The sequence below is a fragment of the Neoarius graeffei genome, chromosome 16 (genome assembly GCF_027579695.1).
Source record: "Neoarius graeffei isolate fNeoGra1 chromosome 16, fNeoGra1.pri, whole genome shotgun sequence".
Lineage (NCBI taxonomy): Eukaryota > Metazoa > Chordata > Actinopteri > Siluriformes > Ariidae > Neoarius > Neoarius graeffei.
Genome location: NC_083584.1, coordinates 45,802,890 through 45,829,872, shown reverse-complemented (window position 1 = coordinate 45,829,872; position 26,983 = coordinate 45,802,890). Strand labels below are relative to the sequence as shown.

At 41.5% G+C, this 26,983-nt stretch overlaps 1 protein-coding gene across 1 annotated transcript in view; it reads right to left on the bottom strand.

The window, feature by feature from the left end:
- The window catches only part of card11 (caspase recruitment domain family, member 11), a 75,324-nt gene that overhangs the window by 39,508 nt on the left and 8,833 nt on the right, over window positions 1-26,983 (bottom strand). The window contains exon 2 of the mRNA XM_060943069.1: window positions 4,564-4,771. Within this exon, the coding sequence (XP_060799052.1) occupies window positions 4,564-4,765 (202 nt within the window). The 5' untranslated portion in view covers window positions 4,766-4,771. The remainder of the gene's footprint in view (window positions 1-4,563; window positions 4,772-26,983) is intronic.

Sequence of the window (26,983 nt, the reverse complement as noted above, 5' to 3'; positions counted from 1 at the left end):
TAAAGTTAAAGATGACTCATTCCCTTTATATTTTAAGCAAAAACAATTTTTTATTTTCAGCTTTTACATTTTCAAAATGACAAAAAAGGAAAAGGGCCCGAAGCAAAAGTTTGGGCACCCTGCATGGTTAGTACCTAGTAATACCCCCTTTGGTAAGTATCACAGCTTGTAAACACTTTTTGTAGCCAGATAATAATCTTTCAGTTCTTACCTGGGGGATTTTCACACATTCGTCCTTGCAAAAGGCTTCCAGTTCTACAAGTTTCTTGGGCTGTCTTGCATGCACTGCTCTTTTGAGATCTAGCCACAGATTTTCATTGATGTTTAAGTCAGGGGACTGTGAGGGCCAGGGCAAAACCTTCAGCTTGGGCCTCTTGAGGTATTCCATTGTAGATTTTGAGGTGTGTTTTGGATCGTCTTATTGTAGGACCCATCCTCTTTTTAACTTCAACTTTTTTACAGATGGTGTGATGTTTGCTTCCAGAATTTGCTGGTATTTATTCGAATCCATGCTTCCCTCGACCAATGAAATGTGCCCTGTGCCACTGGCTGCAACACAACCCCAAAGCATGATCGATCCACACCCATGCTTCAGAGTTGGAGAGGTGTTCTTTTCCTGGAATTTGGCACCCTTTTTTCTCCAAACATACCTTTGCACATTGTGGCCAAAAAGTTCGATTTTGATTTCATCAGTCCACAGGACTTGTTTCCAAAATGCATCAGGCTTATTTAGATGTTCATTTGCAAACTTCAGACACTGAATTTTGTGGCTAGGATGCAGGAAAGGTTTTCTTCTGATGACTCTCCCATGAAGGTCATATTTGTTCAGGTGTCGCTGCATAGTAGAACAGTGTACCACCACTCCAGGGTCTGCTAAATCTTTCTGAAGGTCTTTTGCAGTCAAACAGGGGTTTTTATTTGCCTTTCTAGCAATCCAACGAGCAGTTCTTTCAGAAAGTTTTCTTCATCTTCCAGACCTCACCTTGATCGCCACTGTTTCTGTTAACTGCTATTTCTTAATAACATTACAATCTGAGCAAACGGCTACCTGAAAACACTTTGCTACGTTCTTGTAGCCTTCTCCTGCTTCGTGAGCATCAATTATTTTATTATTCAGAATGCGAGGGAGTTGCTTAGAGGAGCCCATGCCTGTTGATTTTAGGGACAAGTTTGAGGAGTCAGAGAATTTATACAGCTTTGAAATCTGCATCATCTGACCTTTCCTAACGAAGAATTTGAACAAGCCACAGCTCAATAAGCTAATCAAGGTCTGGGACCTTGGTAAAAGTTACCCGAGAACTCAAATGTATTGGGGTGCCCAAACTTTCACATGATGTTCCTTTTCTTTTTTCACTCTCCAATTGTAGAAAACAAAAATAATACACAAATCTTACAGAAAACGCTGAAAAGAAATGTGTCGTCTTGACCTTTATGCCTTTTGGTGATCAGTTCATCTTCTTTTCACTTAACTATTCACAGTAACAGACATTTTCAGTAAGGGTGCCCAAACTTTTGCATGCCACTGTATATCCTTTAACAGTGTAAATATATAGAGGATATTACACAATGGTGCAAAGATATGAAGTTTATCTTCGAGTGGTGAATATAATCACAAGTGAGCAAAGCGAATGAATGAAAATATTTGAAATTCGAGAAGATAAATTTCATATCTTTACCACTGTGTAATGTTCTTTATATTATATGGGCACATCCACAAAAGAAGAAGAAGAAGAAGAAAAAAGGCAAGTTAATTAAAAGAATTTTTATTTTGAACCGGTTCGCCATTTTGACAACACGCATCTAGTCAGCAGGAAAACACTGGCCCTGTGTCCAAAATCGCTCACTCGTTCACTACTCCCTACTCCATATAGGGAATTACTATATAGAGGACTATACAGTGAGCTCATTGGTAAAATGAAAAAACGCTTTCGGACACTAGTCCGTCGCGCTGGTATTTACGTCATTGCTGTCGCACGATTAAAACGTGCCAGATCAGTCGGCTGGTGGGTTTTCAAAATAATTAATACATGCATGTATTTTTGTGATAAATCCATATTATACTGAGTGCATTTCCCACAAAGTACCTGCATCTTTCAGGTTTTTTAAATCAAGGCTGAATACTTTCTTCTTTGCCGCTGCCTTTTATTAAATCGAATTTGAGACTTTTAATTAGATTTCTCTCAGCGCGACCGCAATGCATGATGGGATATATTGCTTTTAGTTAGTGACCATCGGTTGTACATTACTTTTCATGATGCATTGTGGGATACTTTGAGTGCACTATATAGGGTGCAAATAATCCTCACTAAGGTTTTGGACAGCACTACAAAATAGCGTCCCCACTATACAGTGCCCTATACAGTGAGTAGGGAGCGATTTCGGACACAGGGTGGGAGTGGCGTCATTGGAGTGAAATATCGTGAATTATTATACATACATGACACTTTTTCGATGGAATAAAACATGTGTTCTATTCCCTTCTAGTAGGTTTCATTCATTTGGCTTGATAGCATGCAATACTGTTATCACTTATCTGACGTGTATTACGTCACTCTACCCAATGGAGGATGAGCGTTGAATATGGTTTACGATATTGCATGGTGGTCAAGACAACATGACGTCACATGTCAGAGATGTAAAACTTCCGCGCTAGCGAGCGACTGTAACAATTTGTAAACAAGCATGGCTGCCAGGTTTGCTTCGTTAAACATGGAAGATTTTGAAAGAAGTTTGAAAGAGAAAGACATGCTGAACACCCGAAAGGAATGTATAATAATAATAATAATAATAATAATAATAATAATAATAATATTGGCTGCCTTTTTTTAATTGTCTGTCAGATATATTCCATTCAGTATCATGCTAGCTGAATGGAATATATCTGATATCCCACTCAACGTCAGCCAATATTATTTAAATGTGTCACTCAGATCTATGATCCATTTTATATGAGAAAGGAGTTTTTCAACGCAAGAAGATAAACTTCATATCTTCAAACCAACGTGTGAGTTTCTTTTTTATTACAGAGTCACTACCACAAACAAAAAATACCCAAATTTATCAAAACAATTCATCGACTTCTTCACGAGTGACGTATAGAGATTTACGTCACAGTTTTAGTTCTCCATGTGTCGGCTGGAGCTCGTGCGAAAAATACGAGTGGCGTATTTCCCAGTAAAACACTAGTTGTCCAGATAACATAATACAAAGATATATTCTTTTGCACAATTATTGCACTAATTTGTTGATTTTTGTACGTTGCTAGCAGTGTAGCCTAAAAGGCACTGAACCTAATTAAAGTGCGGTTTGATGTGTTCTTTGCTATTCTTTATCAGAATTTAAGTGCGCCAACAGTGACGTCTTCAATCGGTTTTTGCTTCAACTAAAAAAGCAAAAGCCTCGTTAATTCAAAAAGCCGACGACTTTATCTCATGCTTGAAAATCAAAGATTACATATCACTCTCATTCAAACAGCATAATGGAAGAGGTCAGCTTGGTTAAAATACCAAGTTGCTCCAGAACGTGACATACAGAGCATCTGAGTGACGGTTTGATGCTTGTGCCAGAACGTTCATACTTATTATAACGTATTATCGAAAGTGCTGGAGATAAGTTGCATGCACTTTTTTTTTCCTGCGACACCGAGTTGCACTTAACTCCAAACCTCGTGTTTAATTTTGCCTCTTCCAGTTCCTGTTTCATCTATCCTGCATTTGGATGATGGGTAGCAGATTAGTCTTATAGCACTGTCAGCTTCTCGAATGTATGATAGTTGGATTGTATTCTGCGTCGCTTGTCAGCCACTTTGGATAAAAGCATCTGCCAAATGAATAAATGCAAATGTATTTTCCCCCTGGCCTTTATGAAGTGCATTTTCGTCAAATTGTATTTATATTTTCTGTAAATAGTAGTATTAGAACACATACAACTTTGACTCATAGCATGACAAAAATGATGTACATGCATCAATCTCTGATGGAACACAGCATTAGTCACTAGAGAGTTGTCTAATGGAGTAAGATCTAAGCAACTTTTGATGTGATTCTTTCCCATGAATGAGACAGCACAGGCTTAGAAAATATTTTATATATATATATATATTAGTGCCTGGGGTGAAATCTTCTAATTTGCCTGTGGCCATTCAAAGGTTGGAAGAAATATACTGTGGTTCAGGAAGGAGTGCACTGAAAAAAATAGCAGCTGCAGTAGCAGCTCATGGGATTAAAAGCCCCCATTCATCATCATATTACACAACTGGAACAGCACAGTGAGAGATGTGGTGACTGAGTAACTGATTGATGGTGCGATTTGCATGTAAATGTTTTCGGCGCAGCATTTGCATTCTCATATTCCATAGTGTTTAGTCTTGCTGTCATAGCAGACCAGAATGGGTGCGCTGACTGAATGAGAGTGTGTGAGAGGGTCTGGGAACAAAAATTGCTCCCATATACAAATAGAAATGCAGCACAAACAGCGGGATGTGAAACTGTAGATACACAAGTGTATCTAGACTGAAATACAACACTGGTGTCACAAGCAAATGCATACACACACACACAGTACCTGCACGGTTGGGTTTTGTCTGCAGCAGTAAGGAGTTTAGCACCTCATCCTCGTCCTGTTCGTCAATGACCTTGCACTGCCTTAGATACGAGGTCAGCTTGTTGGGGTTAATGTAACGGCACAGGATGTACCGGTTCTTCTCGACATTCTCCCACAGTGCCTCCTCGTCACCCAGCATGTTTTCAGACCCTCCGTTCTCCATCTCTCCCTAATGAAATTTATGAGGTAAATAAATAAATTAATTAATTAAACAGACAGACATAAAATATGGCGGCACGGTGGTGTAGTGGTTAGCGCTGTCGCCTCACAGCAAGAAGGTCCGGGTTTGAGCCCCGTGGCCGGCGAGGGCCTTTCTGTGCGGAGTTTGCATGTTCTCCCCGTGTCCGCGTGGGTTTCCTCCGGGTGCTCCGGTTTCCCCCACAGTCCAAAGACATGCAGGTTAGGTTAACTGGTGACTCTAAATTGAGCGTAGGTGTGAATGTGAGTGTGAATGGTTGTCTGTGTCTATGTGTCAGCCCTGTGATGACCTGGCGACTTGTCCAGGGTGTACCCCGCCTTTCGCCCGTAATCAGCTGGGATAGGCTCCAGCTTGCCTGCGACCCTGTAGAAGGATAAAGCGGCTAGAGATAATGAGATGAGACATAAAATATCTTCCTGACCTATAAAACATCTCAGTAATTTTCTACTAACACGTAAGAAAGTCTTTCCAATTGGTTTCATGAACGTCCCGCTCTAGACAAAAGTAGAAACCAGGTGTCTCTATCCTGTACTCATGACTTCAACAAGAAGTACACAACCTGCTTGCCGTAAGGCTGCATTCAGAGTAGGCGATTAGAGCGCAAATGTTACATCGATATTCACACGGCGATAGTTAACAGTACTGAGAGACAGATTACGCGGCTATTTAAATCAATTTCCTGAGCAGCCGGTTCAGATTATCCAAATAACCAGTGTGCAGCTCATGTCTTCAGGGCTGACAGATTTTTTTTTTCTGAGTAGAAGCATCAGAGACTGTTTTTTCTTCTTCTTTTTTTTTAACATCTATACTACTGCCTTTAAACACAAACTCTTGCCTTTAAGTCTGAAAAACTCAGGAAGAGATGTGGACGGAATATGGAGATCGTGTTATTTCATTTTATTTCTTTCAAATTTTCAAAATGAAAAAAAAAAACGTAGAAGACAAACACAATGAGAAGAAGTAGTCAAGTGTTGGAGTAAATATCTAGTACAAGTCTAGTAGACTGCGAGCTGGCCTAGTGGTTGGCGTGTCCGCCGAGCAACTGAGAGATCACGAGTTCCATACCAAATATCAAAAGAACCATCATAAAAATGGCACCGACTGCCATCTGGTGAGCCACGTCGCAATACAGATGTGAGTAGGGAGTCAAACTCTTGAGTTTACCAGATGTAACCCTAGCTATGTAATAGGCGAGAGGCCAAGGGCTATGGAAAAGGAGACTGGCGCCGCCCAATTCGGCTCAAGGGCCTGGTTAGGACTGGGACGGGAGACTGCCTGGAAAGACCAGGTCCTGGAAATGGGAGGGACTTTGACTTTTGACAAGTCTAGTATTTCTTGACAATATATCGCAGCATGAATAGTCTAAATAGAAACAATTACATTCATATCTGCAAAATGGCTTCTGCCCTCGCTATTCTGCAGCGCACAGAATAACACTTGATGCATCCATCTATTATCTATAACCGCTTATCCTGTGCAGGGTCGCGGGCAAGCTGGAGTCTATCCCAGCTGACGATGGATGAGAGGCAGGGTACACCCTGGACAAGTCACCAGGTCATTGCAGGACAAACAACTATTCACGCTCATATTCACACCTACGGTCAATTTAGAGCCACCAATTAGCCTAACCTGCATGTCTTTGGACCGTGGGGGAAACCGGAGCACCCGGAGGAAACCCACGCAGACACGGGGAGAACACGCGAACTCCACACAGAAAGGCCCTCATCAGCCACTGGGCTCGAACCCGGAACCCTCTTGCTGTGGGGCGACAGTGCTAACCACTACACCACCACGCCACCCACACTTGATACAGCACATGCTATTATTTCACATGTTATGTTTAATATCCTGCACAAATTATATCAACAAATCTGGGCTATATTATTACACCTATTTAGGGTTGCTAAATTAGTAAAATAATGCCAATATTATAGTAACGTCAATGCACTTTCCTGTAAAGAAAATATACAGATGATTTATAAGGATTAAGATACTATTCATTCCATGCAAAATGTCCTCCATGTAAATAAAAATAAATTGTTTTAATTAATTGTGCTTATGAATGTCATATTAACTTTGAATTACACTCCACAGTTTTTTTGAGTTAGGTTTCAGCCCAAAATATCACATTTCAATGCGACATGTTGTGGTTTGCTCAAGCTGTCAGATGCTGCTCTCACCCCAATATTGTGCAAGAAGAACTGGCTCGAGTCCAAGGTCAGAACAGAACTGCGTGTAAACGAGATACACCTTGGTTTTAGGCAAACTCGAGCTTTGCACGACTTTCTGAAGAGCACACAAGTCTGTAATTACGCTGACATTAAATATTAATATCAATGATTACTGATACTGAATCGATATCAATATATCTATTAGACAGTAAATACTCAATCCTCATACATAACTCAGAATATGTCCCTTAGAGATTATACAACCCCGATTCCAAAAAAGTTGGGACAAAGTACAAATTGTAAATAAAAATGGAATGCAATGATGTGGAAGTTTCAAAATTCCATATTTTATTCAGAATAGAACATAGATGACATATCAAATGTTTAAACTGAGAAAATGTATCATTTAAAGAGAAAAATTAGGTGATTTTAAATTTCATGACAACAACACATCTCAAAAAAGTTGGGACAAGGCCATGTTTACCACTGTGAGACATCCCCTTTTCTCTTTACAACAGTCTGTAAACGTCTGGGGACTGAGGAGACAAGTTGCTCAAGTTTAGGGATAGGAATGTTAACCCATTCTTGTCTAATGTAGGATTCTAGCTGCTCAACTGTCTTACGTCTTTTTTGTCGTATCTTCCGTTTTATGATGCGCCAAATGTTTTCTGTGGGTGAAAGATCTGGACTGCAGGCTGGCCAGTTCAGTACCCAGACCCTTCTTCTACGCAGCCATGATGCTGTAATTGATGCAGTATGTGGTTTGGCATTGTCATGTTGGAAAATGCAAGGTCTTCCCTGAAAGAGACGTCGTCTGGATGGGAGCATATGTTGCTCTAGAACCTGGATATACCTTTCAGCATTGATGGTGTCTTTCCAGATGTGTAAGCTGCCCATGCCACACGCACTAATGCAACCCCATACCATCAGAGATGCAGGCTTCTGAACTGAGCGCTGATAACAACTTGGGTCGTCCTTCTCCTCTTTAGTCCGAATGACACGGCATCCCTGATTTCCATAAAGAACTTCAAATTTTGATTTGTCTGACCATAGAACAGTTTTCCACTTTGCCACAGTCCATTTTAAATGAGCCTTGGCCCAGAGAAGACATCTGCGCTTCTGGATCATGTTTAGATACGGCTTCTTCTTTGAACTATAGAGTTTTAGCTGGCAACGGTGGATGGCATGGTGAATTGTGTTCACAGATAATGTTCTCTGGAAATATTCCTGAGCCCATTTTGTGATTTCCAATACAGAAGCATGCCTGTATGTGATGCAGTGGCATCTAAAGGCCCGAAGATCACGGGCACCCAGTATGGTTTTCTAGCCTTGACCCTTACGCACAGAGATTCTTCCAGATTCTCTGAATCTTTTGATGATATTATGCACTGTAGATGATGATATGTTCAAACTCTTTGCAATTTTACACTGTCGAACTCCTTTCTGATATTGCTCCACTATTTGTCGGCGCAGAATTAGGGGGATTGGTGATCCTCTTCCCATCTTTACTTCTGAGAGCCGCTGCCACTCCAAGATGCTCTTTTTATACCCAGTCATGTTAATGACCTATTGCCAATTGACCTAATGAGTTGCAATTTGGTCCTCCAGTTGTTCCTTTTTTGTACCTTTAACTTTTCCAGCCTCTTATTGCCCCTGTCCCAACTTTTTTGAGATGTGTTGCTGTCATGAAATTTCAAATGAGCCAATATTTGGCATGAAATTTCAAAATGTCTCACTTTCGACATTTGATATGTTGTCTATGTTCTATTGTGAATACACTATCAGTTTTTGAGATTTGTAAATTATTGCATTCCGTTTTTATCTACAATTTGTACTTTGTCCCAACTTTTTTGGAATCGGGGTTGTACATACACACACACACATTTGGGCTTTTTTGACAGTGAAACTGGACAATAAATGGACAGGAAATGCTAAATCTTTGATAATAAATAAATGAACTTCCATGCATAAACAAAACACCCATTGACAATAAATGCATACATTTTTTTTACAATACACATGATGTTAATTGGGTGAAACCACTCTAATCCATGCACGAGCTGGTGCGCGTGCCTGAGACTGGCACTACAAAGCCACCCTGGCCTCCGTAGTTTGACCCAGGGCCCTGGAAGTCCTGCAGTAAACAGCCACAGTGAAGCAACAGGAAAATGCAGCTCTCGCCTACACAATCACAGATATGTAAAATAAAAGACCTGAACTTAACTAATGTGTGTGTGTGCTGTTATATGATTACTGTAACAGTGTATGGTCAGAAAAGACAATAGATAAGTGTAACCGTTGCACAATAACACTATAAGCAACCTGCGCGTGCACCGCAAAGTTATTTAGCTGCTGGCTAGCTGCAGCTTGTAGCTCCCAACGTTACTATGTGTCAGAATAGTGTAATGTGGTGCAGTGTAGTGATAGACCTCAATCTGCACAGCTCTGCAGTGGTTAGTACCTACCAAAAGTGGTCCAAGGAAGGACAACCGGCGACAGGGTCATGGGTGTCAAAGGCTCATTGATTCTACCATTTAACGATGATCTTTGTGCTACGAGGCTTTTGGGAAACCCTCCCTGAACTGAATTGAGTTAAATTGAATGAGACAGCCAGGACCTCAAAACCTGACATATGTAGCCTATTTTTTGACGTCCCACCCAAACACCAATAAAGGAAACACATACAGTGCAGAAGTGCATGCCTAACTGCAGAGGTGCAGTCTTTAGTTTAGAAGAACAGAAAGGTGTCAGCATTAACTTTTTCAGCAGTTTGTGCTCCAGTACTGTAGCTCTTCTGTGGGATTGGACCATATGGGCTAACCTTCATTCCTCATGCGAATCAATGAGCCTTTGACACCCATGACCCTGTCGCCGGTTGCCCTTCCTTGGACCACTTTTGGTAGGTACTAACCACTGCATACTGGGAACACCCTGTAAGATGTGCCGTTTTGGAGATGCTCAGACCCAGTCATCTAGCCATCACAATTTGGTGCTTGTCAAAGTCACTCAGATCCTTACGCTTGCCCATTTTTCCTGCTTCCAACACAACAACTTCAAGAACTGACTGTTCTTTTGCTGCCTAATACTAATATATCCCACCCCTTGACGGATGTTACTGTAATGAGATAATCAATGTTATTCACTTCACCTATCAATGGTCATAATGTAATGGCTGATCGGTGTAATGTATCAGTGTTCTCCACGGGCGCTTTTAAAGTAGCGCACCGCCACGTTACAAGTCTGGCTCGCCACCCTTCCCTTGGCCAAAAAAAAAAAACACCACCACGTAACTTCATCAGTATACACCAAATAGATCATAAAGTATTCACTTTATTATAATTTTCTAACTATTTAACATGCAGAAGACCATTAAACGAATGCATACGGGGCTACCTGAAGTGGCCACACGATTGCAATAGAAAACCATTCGGCCGGCTGCATACAGATTGTGACACAGAGCTGTGCAGATTGAGGTCTATCACTACACTGCACCACATTACACTATTCTGACACATAGTAACGTTGGGAGCTACAAGCTGCAGCTAGCCAGCAGCTAAATAACTTTGCGGTGCACGCGCAGGTTGCTTATAGTGTTATTGTGCAACGGTTACACTTATCTATTGTCTTTTCTGACCATACACTGTTACAATAATCATATAACAGCACACACACACACACATTAGTTAAGTTCAGGTCCTTTATTTTACATATCTGTGATTGTGTAGGCGAGAGCTGCATTTTCCTGTTGCTTCACTGTGGCTGTTTACTGCAGGACTTCCAGGGCCCTGGGTCAAACTACGGAGGCCAGGGTGGCTTTGTAGTGCCAGTCTCAGGCACGCGCACCAGCTCGTGCATGGATTGGAGTGGTTTCACCCAATTAACATCATCTCATCTCATCTCATTATCTCTAGCCGCTTTATCCTTCTACAGGGTCGCAGGCAAGCTGGAGCCTATCCCAGCTGACTACGGGCGAAAGGCGGGGTACACCCTGGACAAGTCGCCAGGTCATCACAGGGCTGACACATAGACACAGACAACCATTCACACTCACATTCACACCTACGGTCAATTTAGAGTCACCAGTTAACCTAACCTGCATGTCTTTGGACTGGGGGGGAAACCGGAGCACCCGGAGGAAACCCACGCAGACACGGGGAGAACATGCAAATTCCACACAGAAAGGCCCTCGCCGGCCCCGGGGCTCGAACCCAGGACCTTCTTGCTGTGAGGCGACAGCGCTAACCACTACACCACCATGCCGCCCCAATTAACATCATGTGTATTGTAAAAAAATGTATGCATTTATTGTAACTGGGTGTTTTGTTTATGCATGAAAGTTCATTTATTTATTATCAAAGATTTAGCATTTCCTGTCCATTTATTGGCCAGTTTCACTGTCAAAAAAGCCCAAATGTGTGTGTGTGTGTGTGTGTGTGTGTATGTACAACCCCGATTCCAAAAAAGTTGGGACAAAGTACAAATTGTAAATAAAAATGGAATGCAATAATTTACAAATCTCAAAAACTGATATTGTATTCACAATAGAACATAGACAACATATCAAATGTCGAAAGTGAGATATTTTGAAATTTCATGCCAAATATTGGCTCATTTGAAATTTCATGACAGCAACACATCTCAAAAAAGTTGGGACAGGGGCAATAAGAGGCTGGAAAAGTTAAAGGTACAAAAAAGGAACAGCTGGAGGACCAAATTGCAACTCATTAGGTCAATTGGCAATAGGTCATTAACATGACTGGGTATAAAAAGAGCATCTTGGAGTGGCAGCGGCTCTCAGAAGTAAAGATGGGAAGAGGATCACCAATCCCCCTAATTCTGCGCCGACAAATAGTGGAGCAATATCAGAAAGGAGTCTGACAGTGTAAAATTGCAAAGAGTTTGAACATATCATCATCTACAGTGCATAATATCATCAAAAGATTCAGAGAATCTGGAAGAATCTCTGTGCGTAAGGGTCAAGGCCAGAAAACCATACTGGGCGCCTGTGATCTTCGGGCCCTTAGACGGCACTGCATCACATACAGGCATGCTTCTGTATTGGAAATCACAAAATGGGCTCAGGAATATTTCCAGAGAACATTATCTGTGAACACAATTCACCGTGCCATCCGCCGTTGCCAGCTAAAACTCTATAGTTCAAAGAAGAAGCCGTATCTAAACATGATCCAGAAGCGCAGATGTCTTCTCTGGGCCAAGGCTCATTTAAAATGGACTGTGGCAAAGTGGAAAACTGTTCTGTGGTCAGACAAATCAAAATTTGAAGTTCTTTATGGAAATCAGGGACGCCGTGTCATTCGGACTAAAGAGGAGAAGGACGACCCAAGTTGTTATCAGCGCTCAGTTCAGAAGCCTGCATCTCTGATGGTATGGGGTTGCATTAGTGTGTGTGGCATGGGCAGCTTACACATCTGGAAAGACACCATCAATGCTGAAAGGTATATCCAGGTTCTAGAGCAACATATGCTCCCATCCAGACGACGTCTCTTTCAGGGAAGACCTTGCATTTTCCAACATGACAATGCCAAACCACATACTGCATCAATTACAGCATCATGGCTGCGTAGAAGAAGGGTCCGGGTACTGAACTGGCCAGCCTGCAGTCCAGATCTTTCACCCATAGAAAACATTTGGCGCATCATAAAACGGAAGATACGACAAAAAGACCTAAGACAGTTGAGCAACTAGAATCCTACATTAGACAAGAATAGGTTAACATTCCTATCCCTAAACTTGAGCAACTTGTCTCCTCAGTCCCCAGACGTTTACAGACTGTTGTAAAGAGAAAAGGGGATGTCTCACAGTGGTAAACATGGCCTTGTCCCAACTTTTTTGAGATGTGTTGTTGTCATGAAATTTAAAATCACCTCATTTTTCTCTTTAAATGATACATTTTCTCAGTTTAAACATTTGATATGTCATCTATGTTCTATTCTGAATAAAATATAGAATTTTGAAACTTCCACATCATTGCATTCCGTTTTTATTTACAATTTGTACTTTGTCCCAACTTTTTTGGAAACGGGGTACACACACACACACACACACACACACACACACACACAGAACAACATATGGTTCCTTTCACACATCCTAACATAGTACAGACTCTGTTCATGTCTCTAAAACGAAGCATTTTTCTTCCAAACACTCTGCATGACTTTAGAGCTCAATGACTGAATTATGCTGAAATCCTGAAAAATTGGCAAAATTTGCCCTGAAGCCTAAACATTGAAAAATACTCCGTGAGACCTCACACAGCCCATCAGCCCACAGGAGGGAGATGAATCCTTGCCCTCCAGGTTCATCCGTGAATTACAACAGCAAGGCATTTCCTACAGTGAGTTTGTGGGTAATTTGAATTATAATTAAAAGAAGAGCATTTTTGGAGAGTGTCCATGCTGTTTAGGCATGGTCAATTTCACACACACACACACACACACACACACACACACACACACACACACACTGCTAAAAAAAACACAAAAACTTGGTTATTTTTAAAAATCAGTTTTGTTAAAGTCAGAAAACAATGTCTGTCTAGTTCTGTTAGAAACAAAAACAAAACCACGATACGAATTTAGCCGAATGAAATGGTGACAAAAATATCTATTTTATAGACCGTATATTCAAGCTGCATTCGGAGTTCAAGCTCAAACGAAATGTGTAACTGTTGCATCAGGCGGTCGAGACAGTTCCTCTCAGTTAAGGGCCATAAAAATGCAAACAAGGTGTCAAGGGAAAGTGTGGGCCTGTGCCCGCACCAGACCCTTCTAAACGCACCAAACGACACTGAGTGACAGGACACAAGCTGTTGTTCGAGCAGATCTGGATGAGGAAAGGAAGATGGCATTATAAATAACTATAGGCTCAAAAGTAGCACGAAGAGTTAGATTTTTATGAGCTGCTACTGTACTTCATGTCCTTGTCGAACATATACCCTAACGAATGTTAAGGTAAACGTCAGAGACTAAAACGCAGCTACATATAAAACACTGTTTGCTCTGGGACAGTGCTGCAGAATAGTTATATTAAAAATATGCAGCTTTCAATATGGAAAATTCCATTATTTATAAACAAAAACACAACCAGTGATGCTTTGTGGAGAAAGTAAACTGGTTTCAGTATTGTTTTAGGAGTGTGTCTATAAAGACATATACGAGGGCTATATACAGTTGTGCTCATAAGTTTGCATACCCTGGCAGAATTTTTGCTTTCTTGGCCTTTTTTCAGAGAATATGAATGATAACACAAAAACTTTTTTCCCCACTCATGGTTAGTGGTTGGGTGAAGCCATTTCCTGATAAACAACTGTGTTTTCTATTTTTTAATCATAATGACAACAAAAAACATCCAAATGACCCTGATCAAAAGTTTACATACCCCAGTTCTTAATACCGTGTATTGCCGCCTCTAACATCAATGACAGCCTGAAGTCTTTTGTGGTCGTTGTGGATGAGGCTCTTTATTTTCTCAGATGGTAAAGCTGCCCATTCTTCTTGGCAAAAAGCCTCCAGTTCCTGTAAATTCCTGGGCTGTCTTGCATGAACTGCACACTTGAGATCTCCCCAGAGTGGCTCAATGATATTGAGGTCAGGAGACTGAGATGGCCACTCCAGAACCTTCACTTTGTTCTGCTGTAGCCAATGACAGGTCGACCTGGCCTTGTGTTTTGGATCGTTGTCATGTTGGAACGTCCAAGTACGTCCCATGCGCAGCTTCCGGGCTGATGAGTGCAAATTTACCTCCAGTATTTGCTGATAACGTGCTGCATTCATCTTTCCTTCAACTGTGACCAAGTTTCCTGCGCCTTTGTAGCTCACACATCCCCAAAGCATCAGCGATCCACCTCCGTGCTTTACAGTAGGAATGGTGTTCCTTTCATCATAGGCCTTGTTGACACCTCTCCAAATGTAACGTTTATGGTTGTGGCCAAAAAGTTCAATTTTGGTCTCATCACTCCAAATTACCTTGTTCCAGAAGTTTTGAGGCTTGTCTCTGTGCTGTTTGGCGGAAATTTTTGTTGGCCTACCTGACCGTGGTTTGGTTTTAACAGAGCCCCTGATTTTCCATTTGTTAATCACAGTTTGAACACTGCTGACTGGCATTATCAATTCCGTGGATATCTTTTTGTATCCCTTTCCTGTTTTATACAGTTCAACTACCTTTTCCCGTAGCTCCGTAGACAATTCTTTTGCTTTCCCCATGACTCAGAATCCAGAAACGTCAGTGGCTGGATGAAAGATGCAAGAGTCTGTCTGGATCCCAGAAACTCACTCAGCTTTTATGCGCACACACTGATTACAAGCAAACAGATCACAGGTGAGGATGTTACCTTTAGTAGCCATTCAAACCCATTTGTGTCAACTTCTGCGCATGTTATCAGGCCAAAATCACCAGGGTATGTGAACTTTTGATCAGGGTCATTTGGGTAGTTTCTGTTGTCATTATGATTTAAAAAGAGAAAACACAGTCGTTTGACAATAAATGGTTTCACCCAACCACGAAGCATGAGTGGAAAAGATGTTTTTGTGTTATCATTCATATTCTCTGAAAAATGGTCAAAGAATCATAGATTCTGCCAGGGTATGCAAACTGATGAGCACAACTGTATAGCATAAACACCCCTGGACAGATATGAGTGCGTTATAGTTGTAGGAGTTACGTATTACTCATTGTATAAACAAAAAGAACAAAGTGACATTTAAATGGTGCAGTGAGTGCAGAGCTGATGATCAGAGAGGATCTTGGTCATGACCTGAGAAGATTGGGAATAATGCTTCTCAGGGACAATCCAGGCTTGATGCACAAGTACCGAGTGCATTTATATTTACACAGCGATCCGTTTTCCAAACCTGAAGCAGTCCATGTCAGCACCTGGCACCTTTAGCTACATAATTCCTGCATTGTCTCTCCTTCACTTCTGCCCACCTTTGCAAATGAAAGGTGTTTCTGATAGCATCCATATGCCCACACAGACCTTTTTGCATCTCTCCCTGCCATAAATCTGATAAAGCCCAAAGATCGGATGCATATACAGAAGAGATCTGATCTTTCACTTTTTCCCTTCTACGCCAGACTGCAGTTAAATGAAACTATAATAACGCCCTAATCACACTCATTTCCCTACTCATTACATGACGAGTTCTAAACAAAAAAAAAAAAAGCCATGACATGTTGACATTCATACTGAAAATTGAAACGAGATTGAAAATTGATTATTCGCATTACTTTCAAAAATAAAAAGTAGCAGAAAAATCAGAAAAACACATCCTTCTTGCTCTCTCGCTCTCTCTCACCTGACATGACTGAGCTTTACCACTGTGACTATCCAATCCAAGAGCCATCATATCATATATCATTTCAGTTATTATTTTTTATTTTTTTTTATACCTTCACTTTCTCAGATCTTGTGCTGCTATGGCTACAACACATCAGGACACCAGATTTCTTTTTCTTTTTTTAAATCAAGAAAGGCATTAAGCAGGTTTCTATGTGGTTTTACACAAATTAGAAGAGATTAAAAAAAAAGTCAACAATACAATTGTGAATGGTCTGTTTTACCATCGAGCGATATTATGTGATTAAAGCCGGGTTTTCTCCTCTTGTAATGGTTCTCCAAGACCAAGTGTTGGCGCGGTGATTTCCGTTATCCGTTTGACTTACATGTGAAGAATGCATTTCCGTTTCAATTTTGCAAAATATTGCTTTGTCGAATCGTCTGAAAAAACGCTTCATGTGAGCGTAAAAACTTTTGCGATATTTCAGTTTTTTCACAACTCATGTCTTTCCATTACTTGCCTTTTTAATTCCCAATTTCAAATTGCACGTTAAGTAGGTTAATAGAAACACGGCTAATTTCTTGATGTTTTGTAATGTGACATGAACGTGAGGCATTTTAAGCTAATATTCATGATGAAGCATATCCATCCATCCATCCATCCATCCATCCATCCACACACGCACTATAATAGGACTTTGGATAGTTTCTGTTTATTGTTACAGTTTGAGTTTTATTGAAAAATTATAAATCATTAAAGTGTAATGATGATCATAACGATACCTGCTTTTTGGTAAATTTTGTTCACCACTTTCCTTTCACTGAACTAGTAAATACATAGTAATAAAAAGGTTATGATCAGGACAAGTGAAAAGTCTTGCTGCTTGGATTAAAAAGTTCATGTTGAGCCCTGAATATATAAAGCGTATATACTAGTGCATCTCAAAAAATTTGAATTTTGTGAAAAAGTTCAATATTTTCCATTAGTTATTTAAGAAAGTGAAAATGTTATACATTATAGACTCATTACACATAAACTAAAATGTTTCAAGCATTTTTCTATTTTAATTTTAATCAGTATGGCATACAGTACAAAAACATTAAAAAAAACCCATCTCAAAATATTAGAATATTTCATTTCGAGCTTGAGTAAAACAGTATGAACACAGTGTATCTCTCGGTCTAGTTCAGCACACACAACCACAATCATGGGGAAGACTGCTGACTTGGCTGTTGTCCAGAAGATGATCACTGATGCCCTCCACAAGGAGGGTGAGCCACAAAAGGTCATTGCTGAAAAGCGTGGCTGGAAAAGGTGCACAAGCAACAGGGATGGCCGCAGTCTTGAGAGGATTGTCAAGAAAAGTTGATTCAAGAACTTGGGAGAGCTTCACAAGGAGTGGACTGAGGCTGGTGTCAGTGTATCAAGACCCATCATGAACAGACATCTTCAAGAAAGGGGATACAACTTTCTCATTCCTAATATCAAGCTACTCCTGAGCCAGAGACAATGTCAGAAGTGTCTTATCTGGGCTAAGGAGAGAAAGAAATGGACTGTTGCTCAGTGGTCCAAAGTCCTCTTTTCAGATGAAAGTACATTTTGCATTTAATTTGGAAATCATGGTTCTAGAGTCTGGAGGAAGAGTGGAGAGGCACAGAATCCAAGGTGTTTGAAGCCCAGTGTGAAGTTTCCACAGTCTGTGATGATTTGGGGTGCCATGCCATCTGCTGGTGTTGGACCACTGTATTTTATCAAGTCCAAAGTCAACACAGCCATCTACCAGGAGATTTTAGAGCACTTCATGCTTCCATCTGCTGACAAGCTTTTTGGAGATGCTGATTTCCTTTTCCAGCAGGACTTGGCACTTACCCACAGTGCCAAAACTACTACCAAATGGTTTGCTGACCATGATATTACTGTGTTTGATTGACCAGCCAACTTGCCTGACCTGAACCCCATAGAGAATCTATGGGGTATTGTCAAGAGGAAGATGAGAAACACCCGACCCAAAAATACAGATATGCTGAAGGCCACTATCAAAGCAACCTGGGCTTCAATAACACCTCAGCAGTGCCACAGACTGATCACCTCCATGCCACACCGCATTGATACAGTAATTCATGGTAAAGGAGCCCCAACCAAGTATTGAGTGTATAAATGAATATACTTTTCAGAAGTTGGACATTTCTGTATTGTAAATCCTTTTTTTGATTGATCTTAGGGAATATTCTAATAATTTGAGATACTGGATTTCTGAGTTTCATGAGCTATAAGCCATAATCATCAAAATTAAAACAAAAAAGGCTTTAAATATTTCACTTTACATGTAATGAATATAGAATATATGAAAGTTTACCTTTTTGAATTAAATTATGAAAAAAAGGAACTTTTTCATGGTATTCTAATTTTTTGAGATGCACTAGTACACACTGAAGTGCAATATCTCAGCCGCTAAAAGGTTACAGCAAAAAATGCATTTTATTCAGATTCATTCCTAGGTTTCTCTGTACTGTGACTATTTTCGACACTGTCGAACAAGACTGAAGACGACAGAAGTTATAGAAATAAAAAATAAAATAAACATATGGAACATGTATGGAAATATGTGGTAAACAAAAAAAAGTGTTAAAAATATTTTAGATTCTTCAAAGTAGCCAGTGTTTACCTTCATGACGCTTTGCACGCTATCGGCGTTATCTTAACCAGCTTCATGAGGTCGTCACCTGGAACGCTTTTCGATTAACAGGTGCCTCGTCAAAAGTTAATTAGGGGACAAGTTTCTTGCCTTCTTAGTGTGTTTGAGATCAAACAGTAAATAGTAAATAATAAACATCCAGTAAATACAGTGGGGCAAAAAAGTATTTAGTCAGTCACCAATTGTGCAAGTTCTCCCACTTAAAAAGATGAGAGAGGCCTGTAATTTTCATCATAGGTACACTTCAACTCTGAGAGACAGAATGGGGGGAAAGAATCCAGGAAATCACATCGTCTGATTTTTAAAGAATTTATTTGCAAATTATGGTGGAAAATAAGTATTTGGCCAATAACAAAAGTTCATCTCAATACTTTGTTATATACCCTTTGTTGGCAATGACAGAGGTCAAATGTTTTCTGTAAGTCTTCACAAGGTTTTCACACACTGTTGCTGGTATTTTGGCCCATTCCTCCATGCAGATCTCCTCTAGAGCAGTGATGTTTTGGGGCTGTCGCTGGGCAACACGGACTTTCAACTCCCTCCAAAGATTTTCTATGGGGCTGAGATCTGGAGACTGGCTAGGCCACTCCAGGACCTTGAAATGCTTCTTACGAAGCCACTCCTTCGTTGCCCGGGTGGTGTGTTTGGGATCATTGTCATGCTGAAAGACCCAGCCACGTTTCATCTTCAATGCCCTTGCTGATGGAAGGAGGTTTTCACTCAAAATCTCATGATACATGGCCCCATTCATTCTTTCCTTTACACGGATCAGTCGTCCTGGTCCCTTTGCAGAAAAACAGCCCCAAAGCATGATGTTTCCACCCCCATGCTTCACAGTAGGTATGGTGTTCTTTGGATGCAACTCAGCATTCTTTCTCCTCCAAACACGACAAGTTGAGTTTTTACCAAAAAGTTCTATTTTGGTTTCATCTGACCATATGACATTCTCCCAATCCTCTTCTGGATCATCCAAACGCTCTCTAGCAAACTTCAGACGGGCCTGGACATGTACTGGCTTAAGCAGGGGGACACGTCTGGCACTGTAGGATTTGAGTCCCTGGCGGCGTAGTGTGTTACTGATGGTAGCCTTTGCTACTTTGGTCCCAGCTCTCTGCAGGTCATTCACTAGGTCCCCCCGTGTGGTTCTGGGATTTTTGCTCACCGTTCTTGTGATCATTTTGACCCCACGGGGTGAGATCTTGCACGGAGCCCCAGATCGAGGGAGATTATCAGTGGTCTTATATGTCTTCCATTTTCTAATAATTGCTCCCACAGTAGATTTCTCCACACCAAGCTGCTTACCTATTGCAGATTCAGTCTTCCCAGCCTGGTGCAGGTCTACAGTTTTGTTTCTGGTGTCCTTTGACAGCTCTTTGGTCTTGGCCATAGTGGAGTTTGGAGTGTGACTGTTTGAGGTTGTGGACAGGTGTCTTTTATACTGATAACAAGTTCAAACAGGCGCCATTAATACAGGTAACGAGTGGAGGACAGAGGAGCCTCTTAAAGAAGTTGTTACAGGTCTGTGAGAGCCAGAAATCTTGCTTGTTTGTAGGTGACCAAATACTTATTTTACCGAGGAATTTACCAATTAATTCATTAAAAATCCTACAATGTGATTTCCTGGATTCTTTCCCCCATTCTGTCTCTCATAGTTGAAGTGTACCTATGATGAAAATTACAGGCCTCTCTCATCTTTTTAAGTGGGAGAACTTGCACAATTGGTGGCTGACTAAATACTTTTTTGCCCCACTGTAGCCCAATTCCACAACTGTCGTCATCCATATTATGTCAAGAAGCACTTGGCTAAGTAAAGAGAAACAACATCCATCATTACTTTAAATCATGAACCAACTTAATTAATAAAAATACAGAAAAAACATTGAATTAGAATGTGTCTAACCTTTTGACTGGTGCTGCAAGTCACCCTTATGATCCATGACCCAAAACTGAAGGTGATACCTGTGCATTTATAAAGCATGGGCTTCTCTAATCCATAACACTACCGTACAGTACAGAGATCCTCAGCAGCGACATCAGGTCCACTGAAAATGTCTCGAAGATGTGTTTTTACAGAGAGCTCAAGTGTATGAGCCAAGAATAAGGATGCCAAGAGAAGTGCAATAAAAACCAAAAACACTGAAACATGAATCACTTGGACATTTTTCAATGTTCAATGAAAATGTCCTCCATATTTCAAGATATTTATACAGCAAATGTTTAAAAAAGCACCCGGATTTTTTTTTTAGTTGTGTTTATGGAACAGGATAAAGCGGCTAGAGATAATGAGATGATATGAGATGAGATGAGATATATATTCCTGTCTGTCCGTACTGTCTTTTTTTTTTGATGACTGGGTGTGTTCGTGATGACAGGAAGTATACATGTCTGTAGATGTATGTTCATATGACAACTGTATGTCTGTACTGTCTTTTTTTGCAATGACTGGGTGTGTTTGTGTGTTCATGTATGCTACTAATACTGTTACATGTTTTCTATGTATTCTTTTTCACTTAAATTATATTTTAGAGACTCAATGAATGAGGCACGGACTGGAGAGCACTTTAAATTTCGTTGTACTTGTGACAATGACAATAAAGACCTCATCTCATCTCATTATCTCTAGCTGCTTTATCCTGTTCTACAGGGTTGCAGGCAAGCTGGAGCCTATCCCAGCTGACTACGGGCGAAAGGCGGGGTACACCCTGGACAAGTCGCCAGGTCATCACAGGGCTGAGACTTAGGGCCCGTCCACACGAGTACGCGGCCTCACCCAATACACTGTCGTTTTGAAAAAAATCTCCGTAAACACGGCGTCGTTTCCAGAAATATCTGCGTCCACACTGATTCACTGGAAACGACCCAAAATGCTGTAGTACATATGCCAGGCTTGTATGTGGCGCTGTGACTCCACCACACCAATACACTAAAACCGGAAGAGAAGCCATGGAGCATGCGTATAAAGGTCACGCGCTGTTTACAAACAAGCTCATAACACGAGAAGAGGATGATCATGGCCAGCGCAACTCTGAGAGGAAGAAGAGAGTCTTTTGTGTGGACCGACAATGAAGTGGAACTTCTACTTCGTGTCACATTGCAGTACAAGCACAAGCCTGTAGTTCACCATTGTTGTTATGACGCATCTAGCAGTGGCGGCTGAGGTTAAAGGTTAGAGAGGTGGGGCTTATATGTCATCGTTTCTGAAAAAATCCGCATTCGCCGTCCAGACGACTCCGGGCTATCCGGCGTTTTAGGATTTTCCCACTCTGGGACCCGTTTTCAAAAAATACCGGTTTCACACCTCGAAAAAGCCAGATCCGTCTGGACGCGAGGCCGAAACGATCAAGTATTTATGCAGATTCGACAAAAACGTACTCGTGTGGACGGGTCATTCACACTCACGGTCAATTTAGAGCCACCAATTAGCCTAAGCTGCATGTCTTTGGACTGTGGGGGAAACCGGAGCACCCGGAGGAAACCCACGCGGACAACATGCAAACTCCGCACAGAAAGGCCCTCGCCGGCCACGGCGCTTGAACCCGGACCTTCTTGCTGTGAGGCGACAGCGCTAACCACTACACCACCGTGCCGCCCGACACGATGCATGAAAGGGTTAAATACAAACTTGCCTTTCAATCACCTTTCCATTTATTGCACTTTCATGTACTTTATATTTAATATTTTTTTAAATTACGCTATCCACAGCATGACCGTTTTCATTTTAGAAAGAATTGTTCACATGCACTTATTAAAAATAGTTTGTAAAAATGCTTTGGTCGACAAGATCTCTGTTATTCCTTTTCTTTGAGGTTACACTTCCGTACAGATCTATATTTTTATCGTTTGGGGAAATCATTAAGGAACTTGCAAAACTATGTGAACGGTCATCGTGATTGTATAATAGATCGTGATCCAGCGTGAAAAAAATATATATATATTCTCGTTTATATTTAATTCCTGAGACAGTGTAATTGGGACCGTGGATGCACAGATGCTGGACCAGTAGGATACGAACAGTGCCAGAGACGTGTCTGCGCATCTGTAGTTGATAAGAGCAGAGCACCATGCTGTAGGTCAGTTTCTCATGTCCCGCCTCTGCTGCTAGAAAAGTTAAATCAGGTGTTAGACCACAAGCAGTCCCTCTTACAGATTAATACGCTAAGACTCTCAGGTCCTGTTTCAGATGCAGCCGCATGACCAATAGGAAGGTGAATTAGTCAATGAGTGCTGCAAATGAGGGGAGATGTTATAAACACCTACTTCAGAGCGAGGCTTTTACTCTTTGTTTTCTAGCTCAGGTGATAACTAACTGGAAAAAAAAAATCAACAGGGTTTTCCCCTTCCCTTCACACACCAGGCTCTCAAAATAATAAGTGACACGCCATTCTGTCAAATTTCTGCACAATGTCTTTGTGACTCAGCCGACTCTTTCGTTCGCGAGCTACGTGCACATGCTCGTATGTGGACGGGCACACAAACGCTTGGCTTTTGCCCACACCCCCAGCTTACAATGCAACCCTAACCAAGTTTCCTCTGAGCTTATTTTGGAGGAGGTGACTAACATATTCACTTCCTCATTTCGAGAACAGATGTTCAGTCTCGCCTCTTCATATGAGATCGAGCTATCAAAAGCGGAGCCATGCAAGGTCTCACAAGCTTTGTGTTTACTTAGAGGACTGCACAATGGGGTACGGCGCTGAAAAGAAGAAAAAAAAAAGAGAACCCCCCCCTGATATTCGCAATCAGCAGTTCTCAGAAATAATAGACATCTGATGCTAAACTTGGATCAGATATTATTGCATCTTGTTAAAACTGGAAAGTTTAAAGCTATCTGGTATAGAGAAAACTTTCCTAGTCATGCCATGCCAAAAGGTTGCTCACAATCAAAGACTGCTTTGTTGTGCACTCAAAGTGAACGAGGGTATGTGAGGTTAATTCTATCTTTAATCACACATGCAGTTTTGATCCTGTTTCACTATAGTTTCCTCTCAGCCTCCTTCCCCCAGGACTGGGACCGAAACTGTTTCGCACTCGTGGTGGAGAGCAGTGTTGAGCGGAAGCGCTCACCACGTGTTCTAGCCACCCTGTCTGATTTTAGCACAAACACGAACTAACAGAGCGTCTCCAGCCAATGGGCTGCAGCCTTGCTCCTCCAGCCTACCAAGTACATAGGAACTGCGGTGAGCTGTTTTGTGTGAAACTGAAACACAATGTGAAGCAGTTCAGCGGCCTCCCCCGACCAAGCCCTTACTACTGCTAAAATTTCACATCTTCTGAGCTGGAGATGCTAAGAAGCTTTTTCAGCTGCTTCAGGAAAGTGTAGATTAGAGATAAAAGGGCTACACATGGCACCAGAAAGGCTGCAAGCTCCAACAAGAAAACAAGGCAGGCTGTGTGGCTTCGACTCCGTGCCAGAATTTGCAGCGGCGTCAAGTTCACGGATCACTGTTTCAAGTCTCTTCAAACTTTTTTTTTTACAAACCAAGAAACAGCCTTCTGTACAAAGAAGACCTGCTGCACGAATGCAATGAAAGTTGCATGCAGTAACGTCAATAATTCGCCAAAACACTGCTGAAGAGAATGCAATGCGTTCGTGGTACTGAGATTTATGCTCGCTTAAAGCGAAAACAATTTCCGAACAGCTGTTCCACATCCACGAACCGAACTCGATCTCTAATCGGATTCCTTTCCAGCGTGTGTTTAAAGCATAGCTGCACAGAGCATCATTCATGTCGTAAATTACCTCCATTTTGGACCAATAACACATTTAGCACATTTCGGATTTGTTAAGACTATACAAGGCGATTGCTGATCCCTTTATTACACCCGAACATTTTTTAATGATCCTGTTTTGCTTCCTTGCGTATATATATATTTATCTGTTCAAAGGCGTGACATTCCCGAGGTTCATATTTATGCCTGTTCATAATCACACACTTTTAAAACCATGGATTGGATGAGCACGAAAGGTTCCTGACAATCCAAGTGTCATATTCCAAATGAGTTCAAGAAGCTCATTCAGTCGATGAATTAAAGTGCTAGAAGCAGAACAACAGAGCAAGGCAATTGAAGGTTAAATCACGTCTAGAATTTTAAATGCCGTTTTACCTCAGCGATGTCAAATTCTCAAATCTGATTGGCTGGAAAGTGTTAAATCATTTTCTTTAACAGAACGCCATTCATATTATTCTATCCACATTCACCGGATGTGAGCAATCGCGCGCTCTGATTGGCTAGGATATCAGCTCATCAGGGGCGATTTCTCAGAGACAACAAGGGAAGCCGAGCTTCCCCTAAAATTCTCTCCCCAAACTGCGGCATCTATGACGTTGAATTCTCATTAAAACAATAACTTGCATAACATAATATATGCCCAAGATTGTATTTACGTTCATAACTATCCTGTAACTTATTTGAGTGATGTCTGACGAACTTGCAGTTCGCTACGAGAATCACCTTTGCTGCCAGGCTGTAACCAGCGTTGCCAGATACTGCTGACGTTTTCCAGCCAAAATATGTTCAAAACCCGCCAAAATCCACTTAAAACCGCCCAATCTGGCAACACTGGCTGTCTCATCTCATCTCATTATCTCTAGCCGCTTTATCCTTCTACAGGGTCGCAGGCAAGCTGGAGCCTATCCCAGCTGACTACGGGCGAAAGGCGGGGTACACCCTGGACAAGTCGCCAGGTCATCACAGGGCTGACACATAGACACAGACAACCATTCACACTCACATTCACACCTACGGTCAATTTAGAGTCACCAGTTAACCTAACCTGCATGTCTTTGGACTGTGGGGGAAACCGGAGCACCCGGAGGAAACCCACGCAGACACGGGGAGAACATGCAAACTCCACACAGAAAGGCCCTCGCCGGCCCCGGGGCTCGAACCCAGGACCTTCTTGCTGTGAGGCGACAGCGCTAACCACTACACCACCGTGCCGCCCAACACTGGCTGTAACCTTTCTTATTTCAATGGGCTCTATGCGCTGGCAGCCGGGTTTCCGTTGCAGTCTATGAGAGGGCTCTGAACAGCCAATTTCGGCTAGTTGTTATTGGTTAAAATTGACAAAATCGTCACTTCCAGGGAAGCCGGGCTTCTCTGGGACTAAACGAGACAGTGGGAGGGGCAAGAAGCCGGGCTGATGAAGGATTATTGGAGGTAGTGTTTGAAAGACATGAGGAGGGCGGTACTTCGGCGAGGAACACGGAAGCATGATCAGTCAGTCCCTAGCGGATGTTGAGAAAGTGTAGTCGTGTGCCAAAGTGCTGTCCGAATTTCTTTTCATATAAACGTTTCTTCTCATTGATGTCTCTGTACATTACTCTGTAAATAAATGTAAATATTACTCGTTGTGCTCCGTTAACTTTCATCCATTCTATCAGTTTGATCATTCGTGAATTCACTCGTTTACTTCATTTGTAGTTCAATCTGGTTGTAGGCTAGCTTGAGCCTTATTGGGATCTGCAGTGCTAGCTGCTAACAGAAATTGGTGAAGTCTCTGGAAAGCACAACCAGCTAGTATGACAGGGTCACAGACCATTTTCTGGAAAAGGAGCGGAGGGCAGAATTTGTGCATAAATAGTGTTCATCATATAATGTTCATGAATCTGAAGTGTGTATATTGTTCAGTAATGTTAAGAGAATGGTGGGCTCTGTGTTATAGGTTATACCTGGGTATAATATTCAAGGTTCTGTGTGTTGCATAGCCTACCTGGTTATGAATTTCCAGACTGTGTTGCAGAAGATGTTCAAGGATGTGTTGCACAGCTGGGTGTTGTGTTAAAGACTCTGTGTTGCATATCAGGGTATGATTGTTCAAGGCTCTTCGTTGAATAGCCAGTGATTTTTGGATGTTTGATATTTTTGATTAAGGATATGAGGCACTAGCCTGGCAAGCCAGACTATAACATGAAATGTACAAGCAAAAATACTTTCTGCCACTAGGTAGGGTTGTCTAGTTCACTATGCTAATTGGGCACACCTTTCTATGCTTTGATATCCGGCCTACAGGTTT